Here is a 22644-nt window from a genome sequence, read left to right as displayed (position 1 = left end):
TCAGTAGGAGAAGGCTCAAGCGGCTCATTGGGACTCTCTGGAAGAGGATCCTGTGGCTTCTATGTGAAGATCAGCCATGTCAGTGGAAGTCCGGGGATTGCCAGGGTTGGGGGGTAGATGCAGGATGATAGGCTGGAGGTAAGAATGGAGCTAGCAACCTTTAGCTTCTTTGTGTTACGGCGTCGTCTACCCGCCATGATCCTCAGAGTGTCGAAGATGCAGGATGGGTGTGGGCGTGATGATGGGAAGAGAGGCGACGGAGGAAGGACAACAGAGGAGGAAAGAGGATGTATCACTCTGGGCATCAAAGTCCAATCCCGTGACATTGTCTTGTCTCTCAAGCCAGCAAACGCCACAATAATAGCAGCAGCAGCAGCAGCAAAGAAACCTTCTCCTACCCCACCTAGTCACAACTTCTTTATCTCACGACCATACCAAAACTAGGATCTCTTTATTGTGGAACCGTACCAAAGGCTACGATGTCATTGTCTCGTAGCCGTACCGTTCCTGCATTCGACATCTATCTTCCAAAATTTCTCTCATTTCAGAAGCATGGAAGGGCCCAGATTGGTTATTAATATCGAATTTGGGGCGAGTAAAACAGGTAAAATTCATGCCCTCCAGATGCTCCCTTCTCCCGCATGTGTTCATCACTCACGTCCCATTTTGAATAGTCGTCGGCTATCATGTCACCACAAATGGGTGGAATGGGCTTCCTGCGTTCTTAAAAATACACAATACCCATATCATTCCAACGGCGATCGCGTACACCCCATGTGGCTTGTCATGCTGTATTGGAACGGATGCCCAACGCCGAGAGAACTGTATTTATTGGATAAAACATATATTCGACGATGCTCGCATATTGCGAGACTCTGATGACGAGCTTCTCAAGGAGCTCGTCAAGTCGACATGGCCGCAGCTACCTGACAGGCAACGCGAGGATCCATCCCTCGTCGTGTCTGACTTCCTGGGAAAGATATTAGGACATCTCCAGAGTGCCTTGAAAGATGACCCCACACTCAACGAATTGCCAAAACATTTCATATTCACCACGCCATCTACTTGGTCGAGTTTTGCGCATATGAAGATGAAACAGGCTGTATATTCAGCAGGGTTTACAAGCCCTCAAGACGCAATGGTCTCTTTTACTTCAGAGGCCGAGGCGGTCGCCGTATACGCCGCCAGTGAAGGGGGATTCAACATGGGGCAGCTTTGTGAAGTGAGTTTCTAACTACAGGCAAAGGCCTTTCCAAATCGTCGGAATTAATCTGATGACCGAGGTTTTTTAAACAGACAGGTGATGGAGTTATGGTGGTCGATTGTGGTGGCAGCACCGTCGTATGAGTTTTCTTGATAACAAGGAAGTCTCTTTCTTATACTAATAGCAGGATTAGGACATAACTACATTTTTGGTCGATCAGAAAACCCCTTTTGGATATCAAAGATTGACGGCATTCACTAGTGAGTAAGGCCTAATGAGGTCATGTTTTCAGCTAATCCTTTGTAAGGTAACGCCTGTGGGGCTGTTCAGCTCCAGTCTCTGGTATATGCTAAAGCGTTGCAGCAAAGTCGGACGTCTGGTCCGAGGACGAGAAGCAAGGACAAGCTACTTCCGTTTGCCGTATGGGCCCGGCAAAAGTTTCCATATGGACTTGTATCAATGCCCACTAATACCGGGCTTTTGGATGCTGCCTTGCGGCTGATCTACAATAGTTTTGCCATCAAGATCATTAGCCATATTCGGCGTGAAATTGCTTGCGCTAACATCTGCGCTGGATGCAAAGTTATTAAGGTACTCTACTATATGGTAGCTTTCGTACTGCATTAAGCGACTAATATCTCTTTCAGAAACTGCTTTTAGTGGGAGGTCTGAGTGGCTCGGCCGAGATCTCAAACGCCATTCAGTACGCATGTGGAAACGAATTCGAGATCGAATTTCACCAGCCACATTACGAGTAAGATTGCCGCCATCTTCGTAACAGTATCCTCCCGTTCTTTTTTCATTCAAAGCTTACAAGCATTTCATAGTTTTCGGAATATAGCCGTTTGTATTGGTGGCACACTGCGCGGCCTCATGGGACCGCAACTGTCCTTCAAATTTTGGAGATACTATTATCTGGTCGACGCGAACCAGCAGATAATCATGATCGTCAGCAAGGTAATGCGTGAGCCTGGTCTATCGAGGTGCTACTGATGGCTTAACCTTCTTCGCAGGGAAGCCCCTATGACAACGAGTACACCAATCGAATCAATATAACACTGCCCCGAAGCACTGACGGGGCCCTTACCATTCTTGTTGTGGAGAGTGCGCAGCAGGTAAACCTGCTCGAATCGCTCGAAGACCAAACCAAGATTGTTGGCAGAATTAACTGCGACTTGTCACAAGTGCCGGGAGACTGGCAACTTCTGAACGTCTTGGTCAAATACCGAGCCACAGTGAGATCTGAAGGACAACATCTTCCTCCCGAGCGCCTGCTCCATCTGGCTGTGCACGAGTCGGAAAGTGAAGAAAACCGGCTAATAGGCCACACGCGAGTCCTCATGCAGAGTGGGTTGTGAAAGCAGTGCTTGGAATTTTATTCGGCTACGGTGGGCACGATGGGTAGGGGAGAAAAGTATTGTTTGGACACATAGAATGTAGAATGATTTGGACGGTTAGAATGTCAATTCCTGTAGGTACCGGGTTGCAAGGTGTCTTTCCTCGAGTCTCCTCTTAGAATAGACTTTGTAGGATCTGTTATGTAGACCGCGCACGGAAAGATTGGATGGATGAGCGGAAGCTGTACAACTGGTAGGACCAGAACTTACTACAGCCCTCTACCACGGGTACGTAAGAATCTAAAGAAGCAGATACATGGCCCCTATCTAGCATGACAACAACACACACCACGCTCCCTTGACTCCAAGGCCTTACCATACATCTATTTTTTAGGTCATTTCCATAGAACCCATTGTCAGGGCCTACCCTGTACCCTCTCCAAAAAAGAAGGGAAAGAAAGAAAAAAACAGCTCCTGTCCAAACATCAACATACATAACCGACCATGTCTAAACAGATGTCCACAGACCCCCTCACCAAGATGGAAGAATAAGGCAACTCAAAGAAGCCAATGAACAAGTCTCCCCAAACCTTTGAGGATAATATGCATCTGTTTTCTTTCACGAAAGCCTCCCAAGTTCATCGGTCGGATTGTAAAGTGTACCAAAATTTGGCAATATGGCGCGGCCGCCTGCATTGGATCCTGGACCTGGACTCCTAATTCCCCCCTCCCCTTTTCCCCGGTACTCGTGTCATATGGGTTGTTATTGCTATGTTCACCACGTAACAATGAGAGAGAGTAGCCAGGGTGGCTTTCATTAGTAGATGATGTCTGTGTTCGGTGCATTTACTGAGCATAGAGATAATAACTTTGAAAGGGACAGAATCTACGACAAGCGATTTTGAGATCTCAGGTGGTATTACCAAACCTGGTAGTGTCCAGCATATTGCCATATCTTATGATCCACGGAAGTTGGTATTTACAAGGGGAGATCGGGCTAGGGTGCAAAGATCGTTGAAGAATGTGCATCTTTTTGTGAAGCAGAAGTGCCAATGGGTCAAAGAGGGGAGAGTTTGGAAGATCCAAATAAAAGGATGGAGGGAGAGAAAGAAGTGGTATATGACAATGAAAATGAGGGTTTTCGTGGAACAAAGAATATGGAAATGGATATAGATGGGGAAGGATGATGAAAAATCAAAAAAAGAAGATGGGCCCGAACCGCGATTCGAACGCGGGGCCTCTCGCACCCAAAGCGAGAATCATACCTATTACTTAGTTAGACACTGAAAGCCAAGACAAATCATTGATGTGAGGGCTGCTTACCACTAGACCATCCGGGCTCGTATACGTAATCAGGTGGCAAATAGAAAACAAAGGCTAAGAGAGGGAAGATTACGAAGAAGTAAAGCCAAAAAATAATTGAAGATAGGCCCGAACCGCGATTCGAACGCGGGACCTCTCGCACCCAAAGCGAGAATCATACCTATGAATTTGTTAGACAATGAAGGTGGTGGAATGTTTGATTGGATAAAGCTTACCACTAGACCATCCGGGCTCGTATGTGGGGTTCTTTTGGCTTTTTCCTTACATATAGAGGGTGAAAGCTCGATCCATGCTAAGTTTTCATCGTTCGTTGGTGTTCTATTGGCGGCGTTCAAATATATATGTTTTGGATGGTTGGAACGCTCGAAGAATTTTCACGTCCAGCTCCATGATGCTTATTCATCGCCATTGGCGACCCGGTTTTCCCAGGGTATTGTATTTGTGTGCTCCTTTAAGCTTCTTTCATCATTACTAGTTTAACGCTTTTCGACTCACCCAGAGAGTCTGTTGGATACCATTTTAGGGATGAAATTCATAGACAACTCAGGTTTGGTCCTTGACAGAAGGGCTTCCTTTTTTATCTTGTCTTTTCTCCTCTCTAATAGTGGTTTAGACTTTGATATGCAGTTATACCTCTACAAAATGTGACCAATACTATATGTAGTAAAATGGCCGTAGCTTCGCGCAAGAACATACAATATTACGGAACCGAATGAATGCAAATACCTATGGGTCCTGAGGAATAGATGCTGCGTAGTTCAAATACTTTGGAGATGTGTCTTCATCAAGGTTGACATTTACTAGCCTTGAAATCGTATCTGAATGCCGGATATATATATATGAGATCGGCGGGTTCCCATTCAATTCTGCAATGCAACAGTACTTTAGTAGTATGTGCACTCATAGCCAAGCATTCAACCCAAAGCAATTATATACGGATGAAAGTCCGAGGCTTCTATTTATAGCTGTAGTATCCATGGCATCGATGGTGCGACACCACACCATTAGTACCGAGCTTTCAGAAGCGGCCCCTAAGCAGTAAGAACTACACAGGCCAGAATAGCTCTTGAGTCCAGCCTCAAAACAATGGATTGAGCTTCATTGTGGGCCTGTGCTTAATCTCACATAGCAGATCCTTCAATGATCGTTGGAGCTTCATGTGCTCGGGAACCTCCATGCTGCCAGAAATAAAATCCGGTTCATCGATGTACATTCGGCGACAGTAATTATGTCCCACCAACAACGCCAAATCCTTTTGCGAACGATGTTGGATACCGCACCTCACCCGCAATATATCTCTTGCCTTAGTTCGATCGAAGTTCAGGAGTGGTATTCTCTTGTCGCCAATATATCCCTTGGAGTACAAGAGCGCCAAGCTGTAAAAGGCCAACCATGTCTTTGGATGTTGAAATCCAAGTCGTTCTGTGAATAGCCGGAGAATGTCTTCGGTTGCAAGCATGGCTTGCCAGTAAATATTTTTACAATTGCATGCTGTCTCGTGCATTGCCACATTAGTGTCCCACAGAACCTTCTCAATTGCCGACTTCGTTCCAACAGCCTCTGCTGCCAAGTCGAGTATATCTAAGGAAGGTAACAACTGCTCTTTCCAGCCCCAAACAAGGTGGAAGTTGAGAGCCGGACGATTTTTCTCGGACCGTATTTTCTCGAGATCTGCATTTCCTGCCACGTCTGTCTTCTGAAGAACGGCCCTTAGCACGATCACTCTGAAACAACCATCCGAGTACCTGATGATGGATGGATCTGAAACTCCCTGCAGGAGGCATACAATGTCATATTGCTTGATCGGTTCCACTGATTTCCCGATGGTCCATCTTACTTTCCACGCTTTCTTGTAGTCCACTTTAGCCTGCCCAGTCAGAAGCACTTGCAAAAAGGTCTTTGTGTGCGTTTCTTCCGCGGTGACAATGAGCCCCAGGATCCATCCACTGCTTTGTATGCTTGCAATTTCCCTACCAGGCCAGGTCTTCACTTTTACGTGTCCATCCAAAAAGAACCAGATTAACCGTTGAAAGAGCTGCTCCCAGGGCACCTGATAATTGGTAACAGACCGGGTGCCTTATGAGCATCAGAACTCAGTCCCAGTAAAGCATAGATTTTATCATGCAGAATAGTGGCCTCGTTCGTATGATGCATATCAACCAATTCGGACAGAGAGAGCTTCTTCATTGAATGCGTTCCATACTGAGGTCGAAAGATTGCTCCACGGATCAGATGTGTTGTACTCAAAACACTAGGGCCAGCATACGAGCCCCATGCTTGAATGCCCGTGGCAAATGTGTAACCGCTCATTCTGACAGGACCACACTGTATCTGAATATTCCGAGCGAGACCTACTTCTTGGAGGATCTGTTATATCTCATTAGACATTGGATATCGCTGCGTAAAGAGCAGGAGGAGGGGGAGGACGGTGGTCATAGCGTGGTAATACTTACCCACATGCGATAAAACCATGTCCGCTGGAACAGACTTTTGACCCCCTCAATGGGGATGCTGTCTGATGGCAGGTTAAAAAGTTCTCCAGCAAACACTCCCTCTGCCGCTTCACGAATAGCTTCTAAAGCCCGAGTACTACTATCCGCCTCCTCGCCCAACCACACCACCACCTGTCTGGCCTGCTCATATATGCGGGCCATGTTTTGGATTTGCCTCTCTTTCTCTCCCATGTTGTTCTGGTCGATGCAAATTGCGTCGACCCATAATGTCCGTTCAAACTCATAGCCTCGAAGCCTAAGGAGGGCGGAGTGTAAATTCTTTCCGACTGAAAAAGCCTGGTTGTTGATGGAGATGTTGCTCTGCCCGTTTGTCTGAGCTCCCCACACGTATGAGAGGGCGTCATACTCTTGGGCAGTATCGTCCAGAAGAGAATAATTGGAAAGCTGGCATGCGATCGGAGCGGCTCTGTCCTTGCTTGGGAGCAGACGAAGTATGCGAGTGCTGAAAGGCCCCTGATCCAGAGGAGAATATTGGAAGACGGGCATGGTTGAGAATAGCAGTACTTCTTTTGGGTCACTTTACGGGATGAAGGTCCTACAGCGTCGTTTATGAGCACTTTACACATGCAGAACAGCCGTCCCTGATATCCCGTGTCAACGATGCAACGGATGGAATGCCCATCGAATTCGTATGAAGCTGATGTGCCAATAATGGTGGGGATTAGAAAGCCGTTGAGATGCCGACCGTGTGGAATTAGCCAACGAGGTGCACCTTAGTGAGGGATTCTCGTGCATCTCCTAGTAGTAGTAGTACTTAATAGAGTAAGAGTGTCGACAACCTGTCCTTGCAAGATTGGCTGGCTGTGTCCCTGCTTATCCTGGGTTCCCCGCCATGAACAACGGATCAGTTTCCGGTCCTAGTACCCCTCCCCCCCTCTCCACCCATCTAGAATAAATCATGCACGCGGCCCAAGGGGAGTACCGCCTATCTACTCTGCAACTGGCTGCGGATGCCCCACTGACAGGTGCGGATAGAGGCATTAGGCGAGAGCGGGGTTGTCACTTGTATGTATAGGCTATAACATGCTTGCGAATATTATTGAAAAATGCCGACAACGGATTGGTTCCACATTCTGATTAGTCTAAATAAGGTAGCCCCCGAGCAGCGTCGGTCCAAGAAAAAGTACGGGAGAAATATTCCGTAGACGAACGGGGATGGTCTGGACATCGCGTCAGGTACTAATATTGACTTGCTTCAGTATACTTTGGCAAATCTGCATATGCTGTCCTGGGCCATCTGCGCAAGATGGATGAACTGGCTACCTATAATATAAGTCCAATAAATTTCAATCATGAAGGTATAACATGAACTAAGTCAGTAATTAGGCAAAGGTGGGTGATTAACTGAGAATGCTCTCGCACACAGATGAAGGCGATGTGGCACTATATCACGTTATGTCTCAGAATCTAAAGTAGTTGACCATCGAGGAGGCTGAATTATAGTAATAGTAATAGTTGGTTAGGTACTCCGTAGATGGATGTTAATAGACGTGTCAACCGATTCAGTACCGATGATATAGTATAAGCCGCGGATAATATTATGGCCGAGATAGCATCAATCCTGCATTGAATATAGGTCACGTGATACAGACCGGGGTAGTCCAATAAACAAACCTGATTAAACCACTGCAAGGCTATATCTGAGACAAACAATGAAACCAGAAGAGGGGTTTATTGTTGTGGAACACACCAACTCTAGCTGGTCCGCAACGATCATTACTTCTGCGTCGTCGCTAATACATATCTAGTCTATTTAGCAATAGATCTGAATAATGATCAGCCACAGGGTGGGCCCGGGATGCGAGGCGCAGCAGCGGAGTAATCCACGCCAATCCGATCTGGGCGAGTAGTACCGACTTTTTGGTAGCAGTTACTGATTCGGGCCCGATTCCAACTCACCTCTTTTTCTCACCGTGCGCTGGCCTTCTTTCATTCATTCCTTCATTTGTCGCTGCTTCGCTCTTTCCAGCACCTTCTCTCTGCCCAATTTCTTGCCATTGGGAGCCTTGTTGCTGTCAGGATCTGATTCCATCTGGAAACAGCGGTTCTTTCGATGTATAGATAGAGTGGTGTCTCACTTCTGTGCCGGACCCATCTCCGCCCTTTAAAAAAGTTCCACACACTCCTTTATCAATTTCATTCGATCTCAATTTTTCATATATACATTCATCCGTTGTTTGATATTATAGGGTGATCACCTATCCTCTTCGGAATTATTATCCGATAATCAGCAGGGATATCGGATATCCAGCAGAGAACCATGTGGTATCGCAATGCTCACCGGTCCGTGATCTCTTTCTCTCGGGCTGGCCTGCGGACACCTCCCAGGACAACAACCACAACTACTACTGCTACCCGCATAACAACTCCCTCCTATCGACGGGGGTTCTCAAAGGGCTCAATTCGGAGAAATACGGAGTCCTCATCTTCGGAACAAAATGCCTCCAAGGAACGTAGGAGGCGGAGGAGCGACGACTCGGAGGAGGAACCTACTCTGCGGTCGACTTTGTTAAAGATGGGGGAGTCTGCGGCTACTACTCTTGCTTCGATGGCTGTTCTTGGGTAAGCCATCGTGTTCTTTATCGATGATTTTCTCCATGCTAATACCTGCCAGTATGGTTGGATACGCGTACCACCGGTACTACAAGTATCTCATTCTGGAGAAGATGGAAAACGCCTTCAAACCGGGTGATCCGGCCCTCGAGCTGGCCGGTGTGGAAGACGGAAAGCACCAGTCTACCTACGAGGAGCATTGGGTGCATCGCGATGAGCAAGCCAGAATGGATAGAATTATCTCCGGTAACGCTGGAGGTCGGTATTACCTACTGATCGGTGAAAAGGGGACCGGAAAGACGTCGATGCTTCTTGAGGCAATGCGTAAGATTGACGGCGAGGGCTGTGCCATGTTCGAAGCTCATGCTGATCTGGAGCTTTTCCGAATTCGTCTGGGAAAGGCTTTGGACTACGAGTTCCATGAAGAGTAGGTCTACTAAATTATTCTTCGCCTATGTGTGCAGCGGGTTGTTGACGCCACTTGTACAGTTATATCGGCAGTCTCTTCAGTATCAAAGGACCTCGGGATACTACTGCTCTCCTTGATATCGAACGCGCTTTCAACAAACTGGAAAAGGTTGCTCTTGCCAGAAGACGCAGCAAGAAGTCGCCTTTGGTCTTGATAATTAACAGCGCGCACCTGATCCGAGATGATCACGATGGCCAGGATCTGCTTGAGGCGATCCAGCAACGGGCCGAACAGTGGGCTGCAAGTGGGCTTGTGACAACAGGTAAGTCTAATTACATATACCATACATTCATGTGTGAGTATTGACGGAAACAGTCCTAAACAGCGACGAGTACTGGGTGTATGAACGCCTGAAGAAGTACGCTACCAGAATGGAGGTCATCCCGGTGCGCGACCTCCCGAAAGACCGAGCAATGGAAGCCCTGAGGAAGTACCGCAAGCAGTATTTTGGCCAGGAATTGACCCACGAGGAACTTGAGGAGGTGTACAATCTCGTCGGCGGACGATTGTCCTACCTCAACCGAGTGGCCAAGGCCCTAGACTACAAGAAGCTCTGTGAGAGCATCTGCGAGGCCGAGAAGACGTGGTTCCTCAACAAGTGCTGGATCCTGGGTCCTGAGATGGATGACGATGTGATGGACCAACAGAAATATGCTGTAAGTGCAACCCCCTCTGTCGATGACAATAGACCGGCGCACTGACCGAGGTGTAGTCTGCGGCAATGGTGCTGGCGAAAGCACTTGTGGACAAAGGAGAGGAAATGGACAGGACGTATGATCCGAAGCTGGGCCACATTCTCCCAGAGATCCCTCTCCATGAAGCGCGACAGATCATGACGCGCGCGGACTTCATCCAGAGCTACGATCACGAGAACATTTTCACCATCGATTCGCGGGCGATGGTGCGTGCGGATTCGGTGCCCATGCAGAATGCGTTCAAGGAGATCTGTGGCTGGCCAAGATTCGACGAGCACCTGGAAGGCACTCTTACGCGCATTGGAGACATTGAGAGCTTGGGACGTACTCGGGAGCTGACGATCAAGGACCTCTGGAACCAAGGCAAGTATCAACTGGTCATGCGGGACCACAAGGGTCGTGAGCAGGGTGCGGCAGAGTTCTCCGTTGTGGAGCCAGACCAGGAAAATGAGGATAACTGAAGACCAGGTTTAGCCTGGTGAGCCTGTACGATTTACAGATGATGGAGGGTCTCTGGGATACCTGATCTCGGAGGATATTTCGAGAGTGTACTACTACATGTGCCACATGGTGGGAAAGTGGCTTAACCGACCCATGTATTTAGAAGATTCGCTTCGAAGCCACTTACGACTGTCTTATAGAATACACTAACTGCATCTCATCCGAGTTATTCGGGTCTTTGGATTCTTTGGGGCATCGTCACCGGTGACATCATGGGCAGGGTGTCTCTCACCGCCCGGCAGCTCATTCTGGCCATCGCATCATCCCAGCCTCATCTTTATTTCGCTGCTTGTCATTTTCCTCTCCTCGCTTTCCTCCCCTCTTCTTTTTCTTCCCTCTTCCTGATCCCTCCGACCCTGTCCATCACACCATCAATTTCCATCCCCCAAAGCAATCCCACCCACCATCAAAGCAATGGCTCCCCGCAAGAAAGAAGTCCTCTCCGCGGTAACAGCAGCCGACGACGATACCGCAGAGAAGACGACGCGCCAACTGCGTCACAAGACGCGCCTGGACCGCATCCACCCCGCAGTGCGCTTCGTCCTCGCCGTGCTCGGTAGCTTGACATTAAGCTCGACGCTCTTCTCCCTAACGACGGGGATCACCCTCGGCGAACTAGGCCGCGTCAGTAAACACCTCGAGACATGGTGGGAAGTAGGAGGTCTGATGGCCTGGAAGGCCGTCGAGGTTGGACTTGCCTGGATCATGGGCTTTGACGGTATCTCTTCATCCCCGTATAACTTTCTATCATCATCAGTGAAACTAATCCACCAAATACCACAGGCCGCGACGTCCTCTCCTTCACTTACCTCACCCACCTCCCCACCTTCAGTCTCCTCTCGACCTTCTACAGCCTGCGCCCAACGACAATCCTAACCAGCTACTTCATCACTCTCCTCTCCACCACTCTCCCCTTCGTCCTCCTTCGCAACCTCACTCCCATCCACTCTTTCTCGGATTCCACGCGCATCCCTAACCGGTCCATCCTCAACGACCGCCCGACAACCATCTACACCACCATCGCCGCGGCCGCCATCTTCACCGTCACCCTCTCCCTCAGCTACGCCACGCCCTGGCTCCCCACCACCCTCGTCACCCACTTCCAAGACATCCCGGACGTCACCGCCATCCACGCCGGTCCCGCCGCTCTTCCGGGCCTATTCCTTTCCCTTCTCCCAGCTGGCCTGGCGGCGCGCGATTTCCTCTTCGCCAGCTCTACCGGTGCATCCTCCAGGAACTCCAAGAAGAACAGCAACAACAACAACAAGAACAAGGAGGGGACATCCAGCCCCGAAGGCGAGTACCTAGCCTACACCGTCTACCGCAAAACATGGGGTACCCTGTCCCGCAAGACGCAAGTGCTGGTGTCCCGCACAGTTCTGCTAGCAAGCATGTTGTTCGCCAACACAGTTGTGCAGGTCGCAGGGACAGTGAACCAGGTAGACGCCGAAGGCGCAATGGTCTGGGGTGCAGTGTGGGCCATCGCGGCGGTTATTACAGGCGCGATGTTCGGATGGATTGAGGCCGTGGATGGAGTATGATAATTCCATCAGCTTCATTCATCGTCAGGTTGAGAGAAAAATTAATTCCTTTCATCCGATTTATGATGATGTCACTTGATGTTATTTTTTTTTTTTCTTCTGTTGGTCTCTTTATTTCCCCCTTCTTTCCGCCCATTTCTCTCTTTTCAACGAGAAGAAATGCCGTATCTCCGTGACACAGAAGCAAAAGCAACATTCTCACACCATGTGGTTTTCTTCCCTTTTCTCTCCCCCCCGCTGTCAGCTAGTCAGTCAGTTAGTTATTTCTCCGAAAGTCAACCAACCAACCAATCAACAAAGCTAGCTAGTTAGCATCCTTGATTTTGTCAGTTCTTGTTTGCTATTCATTATCTGTTATTTTCCTTTAGTCCACTTAACAATCCCAGCCGTGGCGTGTTGCGAAACAAGGAACAGAATAAGAAAAAAAAAATAGAAACGAAAAAAAGGCGGAACCAGGAGCAGGGATGATGTGGGAAATTTGAGAAAAATTAAGGTTTGGTCTGAGTATCAGGATCGGGGTCAGGAACAGGGACAGGGACAGGGTATCTATCTGATTCCGGGGTTAAGTGTTTCGGCGGCGTGTTTCAAGTTGGTGTGTTTCAGCGGGTGGTCTTATTTTTGAGATTTGTTGATCGTTGAGTTGAGGTGATTTATCCGGGGCAATGGTGTGTCTTGTCTTGTCTGGTCTGGTCTTTGGGGCCATGTTACGATGTTATGTTTTTAATGAACAGTTATTTTACTGCTTGGCTATGATTGTCATGATTGTCAAGTATACCTTTGGTTGATTTTGATTATAGTTGATGGATTTCCATGGTGCTGAGGCAGGGGAATCATCTAGTTCATTAAAGTTGAAAAGGAAAAAGCTAATTGCATAGTGCCACACTCCAATCCATCTATCAATTTTTTAAACGCTGCGTTGACATACCAGAAACCAGAGGCAAAGCACGTGGGCTCGCTTTCATGGCGTTGGAAATAAGATAAGAAAGTTGAAATGGGGTCGATGATATATGTCTGAATAAAATTTAGGAAAGATGAGAAGCGAGAAAGTTACCGCATCTCCATTCCACTAGCCACCCCGTCAGGAGAGTAGATCTCGCGGTGGAACGGCTTGACTTCGTTCTTAGGCAGCAGCCATCCTGGATGGAAGATGTTGAACACACCAACCGCTAGGACCATCATAATACCGTCCAGAACGATGAAGTACCGCTCGTGCGTGATCAAGTAGCCAGACCACCCCTGCGACAGCTCGATGGTTCGATAGATACTCCGAATGTAGATGCAGAGGACAGAGAAGATCATCGCGCCGAGAAGAGGGATGATCGTGCCAGTCATGGTTTGCAGGATCCGCATACGGAGAGTGCGACGGACGAAATCAGCGGCGAGGAAAACAAAGACCGTGATAGACGCGAGCTGGAAGACGATACCGGCGACCATAGTGTGTGTGCCTGGAGCAGTATCGCCGTTGACCTTGTTTACTTCCATCGACGCCATGCCACCTCCCACAGCCTGGACGACCAATGAAATGATATCGCAAGTGACGAAGATCCAGAGATAGAGTTTTGGTCTCAAAATTGAGGTCTCGGGCCCCAACAGGTGGATGAAACGGCCCAGGAGCACGTAGATCCCGGCGGTAAAGAAAGTGGGGGCTAGAGAGAGGCAATTAGTTTGTGTTTCATGAATTGAATATGCGTGTCCCTGCTTGCGTACCGATGATCAAGGTAGAGATTTGCATGAGAAAGGCGGTTCCATTGTATGGGCATTCAGCAGACCAGGTACGTGCTGCCCAGCCCAGGACTTCCGCTGTTATGGCCGAGTTAGCGTACGGTTGAATAGGACTCTTGTAGAAGGGGTTGACATACTGATACATCCAAGAACGAAGACAGCGCACCACCAGGTCCTCTTCCACACCAGCTGCAATGTGTGAAGCAACATCGACAGACCGAAGAGGACACAGAATACAATGCCGGCAGCTAGCGAGGGAACGTAGCCATACGATGTGCCGTAGCCATCGATCTTTGCATGACACCCATAGGTCAATTGCTTCTTGAATTCATATTCCGCAGTAGTGTTAAGGCCCGACATATTGGCGCAAATGGAAGGCCGAGGTGTTCGAGACCAAGTATGCCGAAAATTATATGGCGAGGCCAAATGCGTCTTGGACAGAGTAAGGAGAGAAAGCGGTTTTGAGGCAGCGAAACACACTGCAGATTATTATACGATCAGAAATCGGAAAAAACGAATGACACTGAACGGGCAGGCTGAGCGCTAATCGAGCCTAGAGGGGTTGAGCTATTTGCTGTTGGACATGAATATATGCCTATGAATATGCACGGGGTACCAATCGGCGAAAAGAAAAGGAAAAAGAGAGCATCAGCAAGGAAGAGGCTCTGCCTATAAAGAAGAAAAATGGGAAGAACTGTGATAGAAATCCTTCCAAACTCTGCCCCCATACTCTATTCTTGTCCGTTCAATAGTGATCCCCGTCCTCCTGACTGCCCGTCTCTGGGCGCCACCTGGTACGGCGGGGACACCCGTTGCAGGGAGCAATCTGATTGCACCTCATGAGAGTAGGCAGGGCCTGCCTTGCAAAAGCAAGCACTTCATTCGGCTAACAGACTGGCGAGACCCAAAAAAGAGTTGGGGGACGAGATGATAGCTCGCAAGGTTCGCTCAAAGAGGTTTAGCGCGTCTCGCATGAAGCCGGTAACTCCGGCCTTTTCCATTAGACGGTTTCGCGATAGTAATTGTGAACAGACACCTCCCTAAGATGATCATCCTGTTGTCGCTGTAAGGCAGCTCATCTGATAGGACTCTTGACTGTCAAGGATTGTGGTTAGGACCGTTAGTTATGCCGTGTCACTGTTGAACCCAGTAGAATCAATATATGCCATGCAGCCCAGGCAGTGATGCATGGCCAAGACCGATCGGGAAACAGGAAACCCGGGAGTCCGTCCACCGGGCTCCCATACCAGCAATAAGGAATAGCACGGAGTACAGTACTAAATAGTCCTGAGACGGGATCGGAGCTATGATAAGGCCCGATCCTAGGTTGCTGAACATCAACTGAAACCTGAAGCTAGGCTTCAATCAGACATGATGGATGAGATGTGGTGGTCGTCCAGATCACCCTAGTCAACACCAGGCAGGGAGAGTTAACTTAACAGTAACTCATGAAATGCAAGCGAAAGAATATTGATCGGTAATCACATGCAGGGAAGAGCGGAGAACTTCCCTGCACCGGCAACATCCAAATACGGAAGGCGCGTCTGTCAACCCCGCTGTCCGCCTCAGGCATCAATATAATACTTCCCTCCCTCCATCCCTCTCTCTCTCTCTCTCTCTCTCTCTCTCTCTCTCTCTCTCTCTCTTTCTCTCTTTCCCACGCAGCCTTCAGCTACCAAGTTTCAGCCTCTCGCAACTACAAAGCACTAACCACAGTCTTTGGCATGTCACAGCAAGATTCAGGACCACTCACTTCTTGGCGATTCGAGTCTAACCCCGTCAGTGAGAACCTAGACTAGATGTCAAAATCTCTACGTCCGTATGCGATGGCTACGCTACTGTTATGCCTGTCTGACCAACATGGCATCCCCGGCGGCTGCACAAAGACGGTCACTTTAATATTCATTCTTATCTGGCGCTAATAATAGGTCATGTCTTTTTCATATGCTTCACGCTTATATCATCTCATTGACTCTACTCATTCGGATTCATTCAAACGAGGGCATATCATACGTATCATCCGGGTCTGTGCACAGTCAGTATGAGCAATATTCGACCGGTCCACGGCAGGTGAAGCTCTTACCTTTGCGGTTGGCCAAAATGTACTTGCGTGTCTCCACGATGTTGTGGTCGAATTCGCTGACCAGCTCGTGCTGCCGGATCTGAACCTTCTCATTCCGTCTGGACGCCCCAATCACGGCTGCCTTCGCCACGTGGTATCGTGAGACGTGATTCAACAACATCATATCGAATGGCGTCGTCGTGCTTCCTTCTTCCATGTATCCTTCCACTGAAACCCGGTCCAGGCGGGGCCGTCCGAAGAGCAGACCCTTCAGCTCGCCCGGGTATCCGTGGTAGTTGAAGTGTATCGGCCGGTCCGAGCCAAATAGGCTGTCGAAGGCTTCTGTGGACAATGCATGTGGATGTAGACCTTCCTTCTCCAGAATCATCAAGTCGGTCACATTGACCACCCGCACCCGGAGTTCTGGACAATGCTTGCGGAGGATGGCCGCCGCGTAGATGACCTCGAACATCACCTCGACTCCAATGCCAACCAGCACGACATCCGGGTCCAGCCCATTGTCGGTGCTACAGAATCTCCAGATCGATGCGCCGGCTCGGCAGTGACTCTCTGCTTCCTCGGGACTCAAGTACACCGGAGTTGGCTGCTTTGAACCCACCATGAGGTTGACGTAATTCTTGGACTTGAGACAGTGATGAAGGGTGGTCAAAAATGTATTAGCATCAGGGGGCAGATAGACACGCGCGGTGGTGGGCTTCAGCCTGAGCACGGCTCCGATGAAGGATGGGTTCTGGTGAGAGAACCCATTATGCTCCTGACGAGCCCATGTACTCGTTTCGATATAGTTGATGCTACTGACCGGCTTGTGCCAGGTCGTCTCTTGAGCCTGTCATGGCAGTATTCGTTAGTATCGGGTGATCCAGGAAGAAGTACTGCAGACACATACCATTTTGTTGAACTTGGCATATTGCACCATCATGGTATGGATGATTCCCAAGAAGCTTTCATACGATGGGAAAATGCCCACCCGGCCCGTCAACGTGTATCCCTGCATAAAGCCCTGGCACAGGTGCTCACTGAGCACTTCGATGACGCGGCCGCCTTTAGCATTCGAGAATTGATCCCACTGAAAGTTCCTTCCCGTGTGCGCAAGTGCTGCATCCAGCTTGTTGCTCTCTAGCTCATCTGGTGAGAACACTCGGACGCCGTGGGGGTTCTGGGTAAACACCTGGTCAATGAATTTTCCAATCGTCTTCATAGCGCTTTGCTGGGAGCCCTTGTCTACACCAAACTTTCGCCAATCTGGGAGATCGGGTGCTCTATAGCCCTTGTAGGATTCTGCTCGCTGCCCCAGCTTCTTGGAGTCTTCCCGAGGGATAACAGACTTGATTTCGTCAATGATATCTCCGGTCTCAGTGAAAAGTTCGTGCGGATTATACGAGGAAAGCCATTTCTGCAGAGCTTGAAGCTCCTCCTTGTCCTTCTTTGCATTTGGAAGAGGGACCTGATGCGAATGGAAAGATCCCTCTATGAACGACCCGTGGAGCTCTTTAGGTCCTGACCAGCCCTTCAAGGATAATTAGCGGAGATCCAAGGTTAAGGCGGATATTATCATACCTTAGGTGTGCGCAAAACAATCATTGGCCATCTAGGCTTCATTATTGGCTTGCCGGAACGCGCCGCTTTTTGGATCTTATGGATCTCCTCAATTGCCCACATCATCGAGCCGTGGAGATCTGCATCAATGTCATCGAGGTTCTCAACAATCCGCACCTGGTATCCATAACCCGTGAAGAGGGAGACCAGCTCTTTGTTGTCCATGCAGCCATAGATGGTGCGCTCGCTGATCTTGAAGCCATTGACGTGGAGGATCGGCAGGACGGCACCTGATTCTGCAGGGTCAATGTACTTGATTGCATGCCAGGACCTGTCTGCTGTCAGATTGTGCTCGAATGGGGTATTGTTAGGTACTTACGTCGCGGTAGGACCAGTTTCTGCTTCTCCGTCACCAACCACGCAAGTGACGATCATGTCCGGATTGTCCATGACAGCACCAAATGAGACGGCCAATGCATAACCCAGCTCACCACCTTCATGGATTGCACCGGGGGTTTCCGCGTTGATATGGCTTAAAGCAGTTAGCTTGGCTTCAACTCAGATTCCCAGCCAAAGTCATACCTTGGTAAACCAGCGCTTGTGCTGAAAGTGGAGATGAGCTCATGAAGACCATCCATGTCTCGGGAGTAATTGGGGTAGAATTTTTCTAGAGAGCCCTCGAGCCACAGCGAAGCCAGAATAGCTGGAGCGCCGTGTCCAGGTCCAACGACATACAACATGTCCAGGTTATGCTTTCTGATGATATAGTTCAAGTGGGAGTATATGAGGATCAACCCGGGACATGTTCCCCAGTGGCCTACAGATCTGTGAGCGGAGCTTGCGGAGGACAGCACCGGGAGCTAGGAGATACTAACCAAGAAGTCTTGGCTTGATATCCTCATGCTTTAGATTCTGTTTCAGCAGCACATTGTCCTGGAGAAAGATCATTGCTTGTGTGACGGGTCAGTGAATGTAGGCCGGAAATTTGGGAGCCTCGATCTCACCAGCAGCAATGTAGGCCGCTGCTCGGCGAAATTTCAGCAGGGCATTGTAGTCAGATTCCTCCAAACTCGTCTCTTGGAGTTTGACCTGCAATTGATTGACAAGGTCGGGGATATGTGAAGGCTCGGCCTTGGGATTTGGCCTATCGATGACCTCTCCAGGCATGGTGATTTGATGGATGTAGATTGGTCACTTGGTAAAACAAAAGGTAGTATATCCGTGGAACTAAGGATTAGGGTCCGTTCGAGATCCTAGGGTCTATGGAGGGGTAGATCTAATAGCACGTGGAAACAAGAGTCTAGGCCACTTTCTGCAGCTGTCAAAGATGGTAAAAGAAGGAGATCATACCACTGCCTCGACTGCACTGCTTAAAATAAGAACAGGGAAGCGAGGTGGTGAGGTTGTTGTTGTATGGAGACCCCTGGCAATACGTCACTCGGGGAGTGACATCACCCGCCGTCGCAACCGGGAACTGAGCTGCCACCACCAACAAGCATCAACCCACAACTTCCGAGATCAAGGCTCGACAAGGGTTCAGAAAGCCTATATTTGAATCTTTCTTTCTCTAGTAGCCAGCAAGCTAATTCAACGTGTCCCCGCACCCAATTGCTCCGCAACAACATGGCACGCAAATCCGTCCTCTCCGTCAATGCCGGATCCTCTTCGGTCAAGCTTACCTTCTATACCTACGAGAAGACCCCAAAGGTCATTGCTGCCGCGCAGGTTTCCGGTATCACTGCCCCACCAGCAAAGCTGAAATATACGAGTGGCGACAAGCAACACAAAGAGGAACTCAAGGAAAGCATCAGTACTCCTCAAGATGCCTTCAAATTTCTGCTTCAGCGCTGCATCTCTGATCCCGAGCTTTCCGAAGTCGCCAGCACAGATGATCTAGCCTTTATCTGCCACCGTGTGGTGCACGGTGGAGACTACGACAAGTCTGTTGTAATCACTGACGAAACTTATCATCATCTCGAGAAACTGGAGGACCTAGCTCCTTTGCACAATTACTCCGCCCTGGAGATTATACGGCATTGCAGGAAGGAAATTCCATCCGTCAGGAGTATTACCTTCTTTGACTCGGCGTTCCATCAAACTCTTCCTGAACATGTCAAGACCTACCCAATCGACCAGAAGACAGCCAGGTCCAACGGGCTGCGGAAATACGGCTTCCACGGCATCAGTTATTCGTTCATTCTGCGCTCTGTTGCGGAGTTCCTGAACAAACCTGCTGATAAGACCAATATTATCGCAATGCATATCGGAAGCGGTGCTTCTATTTGTGCCATCAAGGATGGTAAATCGGTTGATACCACGTGAGATTCCCAGCTTTTTTCAATGGCCATCTATACTGACATATTCACATAGGATGGGACTCACACCGCTAGCCGGATTACCAGGTGCTACACGAAGCGGAGACATTGATCCATCGTGAGTCCCAATATGCCCAGTTCAGGAAACTAAATACTGACAGTAGTCCAGCCTTGTGTTCCACTACACCAATGATGCAGGCAAACTCAGTCCTGCCAGCACTAAAGAAATGCACATCAGCACGGTACGTATGCACTTGATGGCAATAGTTACATCCAGCTAACCCATGACCAGGCCGAAGAAATTCTCAATAAAAAGTCCGGCTGGAAAGCCTTGACCGGCACAACCGATTTTGCCCAAATCGCCGTCGAGAACCCACCGACACGGGAACATAAACTGGCATTCGACATCCTCGTTGACCGCATTGCGGGCTACCTGGGCAATTACTTTGTAAAGCTAGACGGCCGTGTCGACGCCTTTGTCTTCGCAGGCGGAATTGGCGAGAAGAGCGCGCTGCTTCGAAAAGCAGTTACGGAGAAGTGTCGCTGCCTGGGATGTGCGGTTGATCCGGGGAAGAATGACAAGGGTGCAGGGGATGGGGAGACGGTAGTGGATATTTCTCGGGGTGTGGACAAGGGTCCTAAAGTATTGATCTGTCAGACAGATGAACAGGTGAGGCATAACTTATTTCTACCCCTTTGATGATACTAGATTGTGCATGTGAACGTGGTTACTAATGATGGATATATAGTTCGAGATGGCATACGGATGCGTCAATCAGTATGAGAGGCCGTAGACAGCTAATCCCTCCTCAGGACTAATCTGGTATCTTATTACGAAGTAATGTGAATCGAAATAGGAAACTCGTCACAAGACCTCATACCTAATGTAGACATCCCTTTCCTCAGGCATGCAGTCTCCTGTACGAAAATAAAATTCAGTTCACCTTTCACTCTACTAGATATAGTGTAGTTCTCTACTAAGTAATCAGACATAAAATTCACTCTCAGCTTCCTAGATTGAACTAAGTAATAAAGTAGAAGTGATGAACGACGACCACCTCACCCAACAACCGAGTTGAAAGAATGAAGAGCATCTCCCAACAAACCAAACCATCACATAACATTCCAATCACGTTAGTCACCGAGGAACCCGAGACTCAGCCAGCCAGGCAGTCAGCCAACATTATCCGTTGAAAGAGAGTTGTAGTCATTGACAACTGCCAGAACAAAGAACTGGTATTTACTGATTAGTTAGGACTATACTAAGTATATACCCTGTATCCCTGCATTAACTTAACATCGTTAAGTATAAACCCCGCTTACTCGTACTCAGTACATACCAAGTACTTAACTATGAAGACTCAATCTGATTGGCACACGTAGTATTTCTACAAAGTAGTAGATAGAATTTTCATGACATCTACCTCGCCAAGACTCGCAATCAAGTTCATGATGCTCCAACTAGACAACACCACCACCAATTCCTTAGTATACTTGTTTAGACACTTGACAGATCAATCATCATCCCTCATCCTTCCCTGTCTATCTTTGTTTCAATCCCAAGCACCCTATTGGGATACGAAGCATGTCTTACTCCCAGTACAGTATATGTGTTGAATAAGTGATCACATCCTATCACATCACATCAACAACTACCACTACCCCTCCGTCTCGGACCCGACAGTCTGGACACTTCCATCAGGGATTAAAGGGGGGCCGGGTGGGTGGCGGGTAATCCTCTCCGCGGGATTTGAAATCGTGAAAAATTGTCAAAGGGAGAAGTTTAATCTGAACACACTTTAGTAGTAGATAGGAATGTGTAGAATGTACTATCTACTTTGTAGATGAAAGTGGCAAAATATGGTGATGAAGGGGGTTGTGATTGGGTGGTTAGTTGTTCTTTTTTCTTTTCTGGGGATCAGTGGATCGGGGGGATACTCCATGAGAGGGATTTGGTCATGATACTAGTATTGGAGATGGTGATTTGGTAGGTGATGGTTGATTGTGATGATGACCCCGTGGGTGTCACTCACTCACTCACTCACTCCTTCACTCTGTCAGAGTTTGATAGGGAATCCAGTCAGACATTGAAAATCCTCTAGTCGTCGCTTTGTTCCCCCCATCACCTGATCAACAGAAAGAAAAGCAAAAGGAAGAAAAAAGGAAGCAAAAAAAGCAAAAAGAAATTAGTTCGACCCGCGGAGTTGGTCACTCATCTCCGTCTGACAGGATAAACTAATAGTCAAGCCGTACTTTTGATAAAGAAAAGATAGATAGATAGATGCACGATTATCGGGGTCACTCATTCACTTGCTCATGCAGCTAGAGGGTTAGCTGGGACGACAACACTTGGTCTAGACGGGGCGGGGGGGCCATCCATGTATAGTAACACTATGTAATAATAATAATTGTATAATTATAATCATGAGAATAATGCTCCGGTTCTATTATGTAGTCTAGACTATCTACTACAATATGGAGTAAAGTCAGTACTTTGACGGCAGACATGGATGTTCTCTTCTAGTGGAGCATTATTATGGCAGCTAATAATGGATGTGTATAGCTGCCATATGCCGTGTGAAGGAAGAAGTGGCTCCACTGACAAGGGATCCAGCATCTACCTAAAGAGGTAGGTACTACTACTTCTCCATACACATCGCGTAGCAACCATTCCAGAACTTTCTCAGTTAAGATCAATTGCTATCATGGCGAAAGAAGAGAAGTGGAGGCGGGGGAAGGGGGGGGGGGGACCGCCTCATCTCGGCGGAGATGTATGATCGCTCACTTGCGCCATCATCTCCGGGAAGATAGGTACAGTACTAAGTAGGTAAAATAGCTCAGCTGCTTTAAAG

At 48.5% G+C, this 22644-nt stretch overlaps 6 protein-coding genes, 1 non-coding gene and 1 pseudogene across 8 annotated transcripts; 3 read left to right on the top strand and 5 right to left on the bottom strand.

Moving 5' to 3' along the window:
• Nucleotides 1-552: 552 nt before the first annotated feature.
• On the top strand, nucleotides 553-2720 carry BO79DRAFT_224793 (Hsp70 family protein; the record flags this gene model as incomplete). Its single annotated transcript, XM_025683694.1, has 10 exons — nucleotides 553-604; nucleotides 675-1222; nucleotides 1297-1341; nucleotides 1398-1464; nucleotides 1512-1795; nucleotides 1852-1958; nucleotides 2032-2187; nucleotides 2218-2237; nucleotides 2345-2506; nucleotides 2638-2720. The coding sequence occupies 10 exons, from the start codon at nucleotides 553-555 to the stop codon at nucleotides 2718-2720; spliced, it is 1524 nt and encodes a 507-aa protein (XP_025544129.1).
• Nucleotides 2721-3751: 1031 nt separating this feature from the next.
• Nucleotides 3752-3881, bottom strand: BO79DRAFT_t38 (annotated as a pseudogene). The gene has a single exon. The product of its transcript is annotated as a tRNA-OTHER (tRNA).
• Nucleotides 3882-3969: 88 nt separating this feature from the next.
• On the bottom strand, nucleotides 3970-4096 carry BO79DRAFT_t37. The gene has a single exon. It is a non-coding gene; the product is annotated as a tRNA-Asp (tRNA).
• Nucleotides 4097-4942: 846 nt separating this feature from the next.
• On the bottom strand, nucleotides 4943-6863 carry BO79DRAFT_224792 (HET domain-containing protein; the record flags this gene model as incomplete). Its single annotated transcript, XM_025683693.1, has 3 exons — nucleotides 4943-5853; nucleotides 5934-6195; nucleotides 6318-6863. The coding sequence occupies 3 exons, from the start codon at nucleotides 6861-6863 to the stop codon at nucleotides 4943-4945; spliced, it is 1719 nt and encodes a 572-aa protein (XP_025544128.1).
• A 2111-nt stretch (nucleotides 6864-8974) lies between these two features.
• BO79DRAFT_224790 (ATP-binding protein) lies at nucleotides 8975-12136 on the top strand (the record flags this gene model as incomplete). Its single annotated transcript, XM_025683692.1, has 6 exons — nucleotides 8975-9357; nucleotides 9420-9661; nucleotides 9715-10055; nucleotides 10112-10502; nucleotides 11008-11313; nucleotides 11379-12136. 6 exons carry the CDS (start codon nucleotides 8975-8977, stop codon nucleotides 12134-12136), a joined length of 2421 nt encoding a protein of 806 aa, XP_025544127.1.
• An 827-nt stretch (nucleotides 12137-12963) lies between these two features.
• Nucleotides 12964-14470, bottom strand: BO79DRAFT_165983 (RTA1 domain-containing protein). The gene is made up of 3 exons (XM_025679284.1): nucleotides 13996-14470; nucleotides 13844-13936; nucleotides 12964-13782 (listed from the first exon to the last, which is right to left on the bottom strand). The coding sequence occupies exons 1-3, from the start codon at nucleotides 14216-14218 to the stop codon at nucleotides 13184-13186; spliced, it is 915 nt and encodes a 304-aa protein (XP_025544126.1). The 5' UTR covers nucleotides 14219-14470; the 3' UTR covers nucleotides 12964-13183.
• Nucleotides 14471-15516: 1046 nt separating this feature from the next.
• On the bottom strand, nucleotides 15517-18644 carry BO79DRAFT_187732 (putative phosphoketolase; the record flags this gene model as incomplete). The annotated part of the gene is made up of 8 exons (XM_025680556.1): nucleotides 15517-15884; nucleotides 15942-16767; nucleotides 16828-17448; nucleotides 17499-17808; nucleotides 17857-18009; nucleotides 18060-18294; nucleotides 18353-18427; nucleotides 18482-18644. 8 exons carry the CDS (start codon nucleotides 18642-18644, stop codon nucleotides 15847-15849), a joined length of 2421 nt encoding a protein of 806 aa, XP_025544125.1. The 3' UTR covers nucleotides 15517-15846.
• A 321-nt stretch (nucleotides 18645-18965) lies between these two features.
• BO79DRAFT_165977 (putative acetate kinase) lies at nucleotides 18966-20625 on the top strand. Its single transcript, XM_025679283.1, has 5 exons — nucleotides 18966-19795; nucleotides 19848-19910; nucleotides 19962-20034; nucleotides 20085-20462; nucleotides 20542-20625. The coding sequence occupies exons 1-5, from the start codon at nucleotides 19101-19103 to the stop codon at nucleotides 20584-20586; spliced, it is 1254 nt and encodes a 417-aa protein (XP_025544124.1). The 5' UTR covers nucleotides 18966-19100; the 3' UTR covers nucleotides 20587-20625.
• The last annotated feature ends 2019 nt before the right edge of the window (nucleotides 20626-22644 follow it).

This window comes from Aspergillus costaricaensis (assembly GCF_003184835.1).
Source record: "Aspergillus costaricaensis CBS 115574 unplaced genomic scaffold BO79scaffold_3, whole genome shotgun sequence".
Lineage (NCBI taxonomy): Eukaryota > Fungi > Ascomycota > Eurotiomycetes > Eurotiales > Aspergillaceae > Aspergillus > Aspergillus costaricensis.
This window is presented reverse-complemented; position numbering and strand designations above follow the sequence as displayed.